This window comes from Arachis stenosperma, chromosome 8 (genome assembly GCF_014773155.1).
Source record: "Arachis stenosperma cultivar V10309 chromosome 8, arast.V10309.gnm1.PFL2, whole genome shotgun sequence".
Lineage (NCBI taxonomy): Eukaryota > Viridiplantae > Streptophyta > Magnoliopsida > Fabales > Fabaceae > Arachis > Arachis stenosperma.
Genome location: NC_080384.1, coordinates 9,587,564 through 9,594,076, shown reverse-complemented (window position 1 = coordinate 9,594,076; position 6,513 = coordinate 9,587,564). Strand labels below are relative to the sequence as shown.

Genomic DNA, 6,513 nt, shown 5'->3' with positions numbered 1-6,513 from the left:
CAATGAAACTAAAAGAAACTGTTCAATTTCCTTAAAGAACCCTTTAGGGTCCCATCAAAAGACCACCCCAACATCATAAACTCGGATACCCGTGACAAAAGAATTTGGGTCCAAGAATTCGAGTTGGGGGTACTGTTTTGGACAAATAATAACATAACGGAACGACAATTAAATGAGAATCCGATGTTACGATATAACACTAAACACGACACATCGGCAGCGCCATTAAGCCTGAAACCGTTAAATCCGGCCATTTAGAACGTAACTTAAAGGCACTAAATGCTGGAGAACGACACAACCCAAAGGGACAAAAATAAAAGGAAAATGCACTTAATAAATAAGACACATATTCCATATCACCTTAAACACTACTTACTTTAGTATTAGAGTGTCTTGCAAGTTGTCCACCCGACTTAGATTCTGTGTACACCGAAGTTAGAATCTCCGGTCTTCATCCCTTAAATTCGTAAACTCACTTCAAATGCGAATATATTACATTTCAAATGTTTGTTGACTTATTGTTAGTTAAACCTTTATTAATTACGTAGTAAAATCATTTTTTTTTAATTTTTGGGAATATACTTTATTCAATTATGATACAAAATACCTTTGCCTCTTTCTTAGAGGTATATCATTGTAGGATATTTAAATAATACATATAATTTTTTAGTATATGGTTATATCTGTAAAAATAATCAATTTTTGAAAAAAATTATCTAAATTTTCACACTTGTTATTTAAAAAATTAGCTAAATATATAAATATAGTTAAATAGACTAATAAGCAAATTATTAGACTAATTCAAGTTTGTTATGTAGTTCTGATTTGAAAGTATAATCTCCTTTCTTTTTGTCCTTTAGTTGTATGGGTTAACATTGTTTTTTGGGGTTACAAGAATGGAATTGCCTTTTCTTTTTTGTGGATTGCTAGAATCAAAACTGATTATTGTAAGATATTGGGCCTTCACAGCCCAACAAAAATGGTTATCCGAAATCTTGGAAATCCTCACACTCCATCCTCTAAACCCCTCTCTGAACCCTATCTATGTTCTGAAACCCTCCGATCAGCATTGCAACAATGGCTCTCTCAAAGGCCACGTTTTTTACCCACCTTAGAGCCGCCGTGATACAGCACAAGCACCGCCGTCCTCCATCCTCCACGGTATCCCTCCGCCTTCTCTCATTCTCCTCCCCAGAAGAAGCCGCCGCCGAGCGCCGCCGACGCAAGCGCCAGCTCCGCATAGAGCCCCCTCTCTCCGCCCTCAACCGTTCCCAACAGCAACAACAACAACAAACTCAGAAATCGCAATCCCCTCCGTACTACCTGAACCCTAACAATCCCAAACTACCCGAACACGTGTCAGCACTAAACGGCAACCGTCTCAACCTTCATAACAAAATCTTAACCCTAATTCGCGAGAACGATCTCGACGAGGCGGCGCTCTACACGCGCCACTCCATTTATTCCAACTGCCGCCCAACGATTTTCACCATCAACGCCGTACTCACCGCCCTCCTCCGCCAGTCACGCTACTCCGACCTCCTCTCTCTCCACCGCTTTATCACCCAGGCCGGCGTCGTTCCAAACATCATCACGCACAACCTTGTCTTCCAGACCTACCTTGATTGCCGGAAGCCTGATACTGCATTGGAGCATTACAAGCAGTTCCTCAATGATGCACCGATGAACCCTTCCCCAACGACGTACCGGATTCTGATCAAGGGTTTGGTGGATAATGGGAAGCTTGAGCGTGCCTTGGAGATCAAGGAAGAAATGGATTCTAAGGGTCTTGCAACTGACCCTCTCGTTTATCACTATTTGATGCTTGGTCATGCTAGGAATTCGGATTCGGATGGCGTGATTAAGTTGTATGAGGATTTGAAGGAGAAATTGGGCGGGGTTGTTGAGGACGGTGTCGTGTTTGGGTGCTTGATGAAAGGGTATTTCTTGAAGGGGATGGAGAAGGAGGCCATGGAGAGTTTTGTGGAGGCTGTTGGGGAAGGTTCTAAGAAGAAGATGAGTGCTATCGCTTTTAATTCTGTGCTGGATGCCTTGAACAAGAATGGGAAGTTCGACGAGGCATTGAAGCTGTTTGATAGGATGAGGAGCGAACACAATCCACCATGGAGGCTGGCTGTGAATTTGGGGAGCTTTAATGTGATGGTGGATGGGTATTGTGCTCAAGGAAGGTTTAAGGAGGCCATTGAAGTTTTTGGGAAGATGGGGGAGTATAGGTGCAGCCCCGATACACTGTCGTATAACAATTTGATTGAGCAGTTGTGTAACAATGGGATGCTTGTGGAAGCTGAGGAGGTTTATGGGGAAATGGAGGGGAAGGGAGTGAACCCTGATGAGTTCACTTATGGCTTGTTGATGGATACCTGCTTCAAAGAGAGTAGGCCTGATGATGCTGCTGGGTACTTTAGGAAGATGGTGGATTCAGGGCTCAGGCCTAACTTGGCCGTTTACAATAGGTTGGTTGATGGCTTGGTGAAAATCGGGAAGATCGACGAGGCAAAGTCTTTCTTTGACTTAATGGTGAAGAAGCTCAAGATGGATGTTGCTAGCTATCACTTCATTATGAAGGTGCTAAGTGATGAGGGAAGGTTGGATGAGGTGCTTCAGATTGTTGATACGTTGTTGGACGACAATGGGGTTGATTTTGACGAGGAGTTTCAGGAGTTTGTTAAGGGGTTGTTGAGGAAGGAAGGCAGAGAAGAGGAGTTAACGAAACTGATGGAGGAGAAGGAGCGGCAGAAAGCCGAAGCAAAGGCTAAGGAGATTGAAGCAGCTGAGGCTGCAAAAAGAAGTGCTAGAGCTGCAGTTGCTTCATTGCTTCCTTCCAAGTTGTTTGGGAATAAGGATGCTGATTCAGAGGCTAAAGAGAGCAATGATGCAAATGCTTCTGAGCCAGAGTTGGCAGAGAGAATAACTGAAACTGAGGGTTCAGTTGATGGAGAGACTAAAAATGAGGTAACCGCTTGAAGTTGCAACTTCATTAATCTTGATATGCTTAGATCAGGAAATGTAATGCATGTGTTTCTTCTTTATCAAAAATAGTTTTGAATCATAAACTTATGTTACCAAATTTTCGATTAATTTTATATGTAATTAAATTGTTGGGGAAAGGATTATGCAGTTATTGAGTTGATCAATTTCACATTGAAACTTCCTTTTCCCCTCCTTTTCCCCTCCTTTTCCCCTCTATAGTGCTGCAGCTACAAGATTATGGCTTTTGGATTGTGACTTATTTTATGCCTAGAAATGAGAGTAATGTTTCTCTGGAAATTATACTGAACTTTCTTAAATTGTAAGTGAAGCAACATTGATTTTGTTATTGACAAATAAAGACTAGACAACAGGGTTAGAAGAAAGATGAAGCAACTTTAGTTACCACGCAATTGTGCAGTTAAAGTGAATACTATAGTACCTCCAAAGCTACTAGTGCTAAAAGCAAATAATTTCGTACGCAAGTGAACAAAGATTTATAATTTTATATATAGTATTATTACTGGTGGCAGTTAAAGTAACACGATATAGTTGGCGGCAAGTGGGAGCAAAGTTAACATCAGATGTGAGGCCAATTATGATGACATCCAATCTCCATTGTAAAATTCTGATCAAGAATCAAGCAATTTTTAAAGTTAAAAAAAGCTCTTGTTCATTACAAAGCTTAGTAAAAGTTATAAAAAAATAAAAAAAAAAAAGGCATGAAAGCAACTTTAGTGCCTTAAGTAACCTATTACAACATGATAAAAGTTGGTATAAATACAGAGTTTTCAGAAGAGTGTCCGAAACACAAAAGGGACAGAATACTCTTCAAGTAACATGTCAGCTACAAAGATTTGGTATGCAAACTCCACCATCTGGATTCTGTTGTTCCTTCCATATTCTTCCAGTGACTCTGAGCTTCAGCTCCTTCCTATCCCCACCAGAGAAAAATAGGGCCATGTTTCGTTGAATAATGAGGCCATCATGACTATCCCTAACTTTCCGGTGGCTATCCCGAACACTTCTAGGCGTACCCTCCCAGATGAGTTTCCTGCCATTGGCCCCAACCTCTAGGCTATAGCTATAGTTCCGAGCCTCATTCTCATCACCCATAAAACGAAGGAATGCCATGTACACAGGAGCCATCCCAAGCTGGAAAGCTTCAAAGTGGAGGCAGAAGTACTGACCAAAACAATGAAATACCTATCACAAAAAATATTGACAAACAGAAAAATCAGAGACAGTGAGGACTGAGGGGAATATATGCTAGATTACACTACATTTGCAAACCAGAAAATGAATCAACATTAATTTGTACCTATACATCGCAATTCAACATTAAAAAGGGAAAAACAAAAGGAAATTGTGTTAACAGCAACGTATATTATCTGATATACTTACTGTGAGCATCCAGGTTGCGTTCTCTACTTCCCTGGGATTTGATTTCACATATCTATGGTTGAATGTGCATCCTGTGTGCATGTCCACCTTATGATCGTCCCTCAAATGAGCGACGAGGAAGGGAATATCCCCAACAACAGAACACTCTGATCCAGCATAAGGACAACTGTATGGCCTAAAATTGCATACAGTCTCATGCTTAAGCTTGCTGTAGTATGGAAATATTTCTGGACATCCAAGGGAATAGTACTTGCATGGTAACTCAAGTGATTCAGCCACCTTCTCCAAGGCTAGGCACCTGATATCTCCAAGCTCTTGTCTACAAGTGGGGCACCGGTTGTGTACCCTTGTTTTACATGTGGAACACAGCGTGTGCCCATTGTGGCACTGCAAATCAATCAACTTGTTACAACTTTTATGCCCCATTTTGGCAAATACATACAAGTTTTGCACCTTGAATAAAAACAATATCAACTTTTCCACACATCAAATGAGGTATAGCCAACGTTTTAAAGACAAGAACAAATTTTGGCATAGTAAGACAATACATGTAGACATGATATTTACATGGCATGTGTTCTGAACATATTACAGGTGTCCTGCAAATTGAACAAAATTTTGGTAACTTGCTAAAACCAAATACATGACTCAATTCTTCAAATGCATAAAACAAAATAAAAACAAAAATTTCACAATATAAGAAATTCCCTATCACAAATTGCAAGTATTGCCGTAATTACACAATCATAATTCAAGAGTCGCACCAATTCCGAATCTCCAATCAAAACAGATACAATTATAACCCCTTCCATCATGTAAGGAAAATCCAAACTCCAAAATCAAATCCGAGGTATTTTGCTCTCCCTCACCAATCCCCCATCGAATCTGCTTATGCAAATGGGATCAATCTAACCCCAGAAACAAAACTTACAAACAGAACTCATATGATACAATGCAAAATAAGATTTAAGAGAACATAAAAAAAAACCTAAATTGGCAAAAGGACAAACCTGATGAATTGGGGGGTACATTGAATTTGTACATACAGGGCATTCCAGCAACTCATGGACGCTGGTTGCAGGAGTTATGGCATTGGGACCCACAGAATTGTTGTTATTGGCTCCTCCATTGCGTGGTTTTGTGGAAGGAAACTCAGAATGATGGTGAGGGTGGATCTCATCCTCGTCCATGCCATCCGAGGATGACACACACTCGATGCTTTCCAAGTCCATCACAACCCACCAAAACCCTCCACCTCTGAAGAAGGAACCAAAATAAAAGAGAAAGAAAAAAGAAAAAAGGAGAAATACCCAGTAATCAAAATCGGATTTTTAAGCCAAATTAATTACCTGGGTATTCCCCTTTTTTGGTTTCAACCTTCTATCCCCTCAATTCTCTCTCTCTTTTGTTTTTTCTTTTGCTTTCCTGGAAAATTTTACCAGGGAAAAAAAAGAAAGAAGAGAAGGAGAACAGAGAAGAAAGATGATGGGAATGGAGAGAGATAAATGTGTGACAAACCAAACAACTCCTTTCCGAGGAAGAACAGGTTCTTTTCTTCCGGGTCTATCTCTTTCTCTCTCTATGGAGGTTCAAGTTTTGGGTCGTGTGTGCAGAGAGAGACAGGGAAACGAGAACCGTTAAATTTCAGAAATTAGATAATGCGGGTATTAATCCAACGGTAACTAAGTTTAGTCTGATGCGTAATTTCTAATTTGTTTATCCTAAAAAATAATTAATATAAATATTTCAATATTAATTCTTTTGAGGCGGAAGCTTTTATCTTTATTTTTTTCTAAAAAAGGGAAAAATCTTTAATTCTAAGACTCTATCCATGGTCCATACATATTTTTTTTATATTAAATCCATAAATAATCAAGGTAATAAAATTTAAATAGTTATCAACTATACTCATAACTCATGGCACTAATTTTAATTTTAATTATTTGCTCAAAACAATACGATCTATGTTATTGAGGAAACAAAATGAGATAAAGTTTAATGCAGTAAAAAATTTTAAGATAAAGTATACTTTTTGTCTCTAAAGTTTGATAAAAGTTTTAAAAATATCTCTAAGTTTTATTTTGTTTCAATTTTATCTCAAAAGTTTTCGATTTACATCAA

At 39.1% G+C, this 6,513-nt stretch overlaps 2 protein-coding genes across 2 annotated transcripts; one reads left to right on the top strand and one right to left on the bottom strand.

The window, feature by feature from the left end:
• The first annotated feature begins 1,040 nt into the window (after window positions 1-1,040).
• On the top strand, window positions 1,041-3,454 carry LOC130944305 (pentatricopeptide repeat-containing protein At3g49240, mitochondrial). Its single transcript, XM_057872574.1, has one exon. It carries the CDS (start codon window positions 1,078-1,080, stop codon window positions 2,983-2,985), a length of 1,908 nt encoding a protein of 635 aa, XP_057728557.1. The 5' UTR covers window positions 1,041-1,077; the 3' UTR covers window positions 2,986-3,454.
• A 169-nt stretch (window positions 3,455-3,623) lies between these two features.
• Window positions 3,624-6,025, bottom strand: LOC130944306 (E3 ubiquitin-protein ligase SINAT5-like). The gene is made up of 3 exons (XM_057872575.1): window positions 5,403-6,025; window positions 4,393-4,779; window positions 3,624-4,194 (listed from the first exon to the last, which is right to left on the bottom strand). The coding sequence occupies exons 1-3, from the start codon at window positions 5,622-5,624 to the stop codon at window positions 3,832-3,834; spliced, it is 972 nt and encodes a 323-aa protein (XP_057728558.1). The 5' UTR covers window positions 5,625-6,025; the 3' UTR covers window positions 3,624-3,831.
• Between the last annotated feature and the right edge of the window lie 488 nt (window positions 6,026-6,513).

Bases quoted from the DNA above. Each gene is read 5' to 3' on its own strand.
- LOC130944306 (XM_057872575.1), bottom strand. From the start codon at position 5,624: ATGGACTTGGAAAGCATCGAGTGTGTGTCATCCTCGGATGGCATGGAC. The intron at 4,780-5,402 runs GTTTGTCCTTTT...ATTGATTTGCAG, and splicing joins TGTACCCCCCAATTCATCAG to TGCCACAATGGGCACACGCT. The intron at 4,195-4,392 runs GTAAGTATATCA...TTTTTGTGATAG, and splicing joins ACGCAACCTGGATGCTCACA to GTATTTCATTGTTTTGGTCA.
- LOC130944305 (XM_057872574.1), top strand. From the start codon at position 1,078: ATGGCTCTCTCAAAGGCCACGTTTTTTACCCACCTTAGAGCCGCCGTG.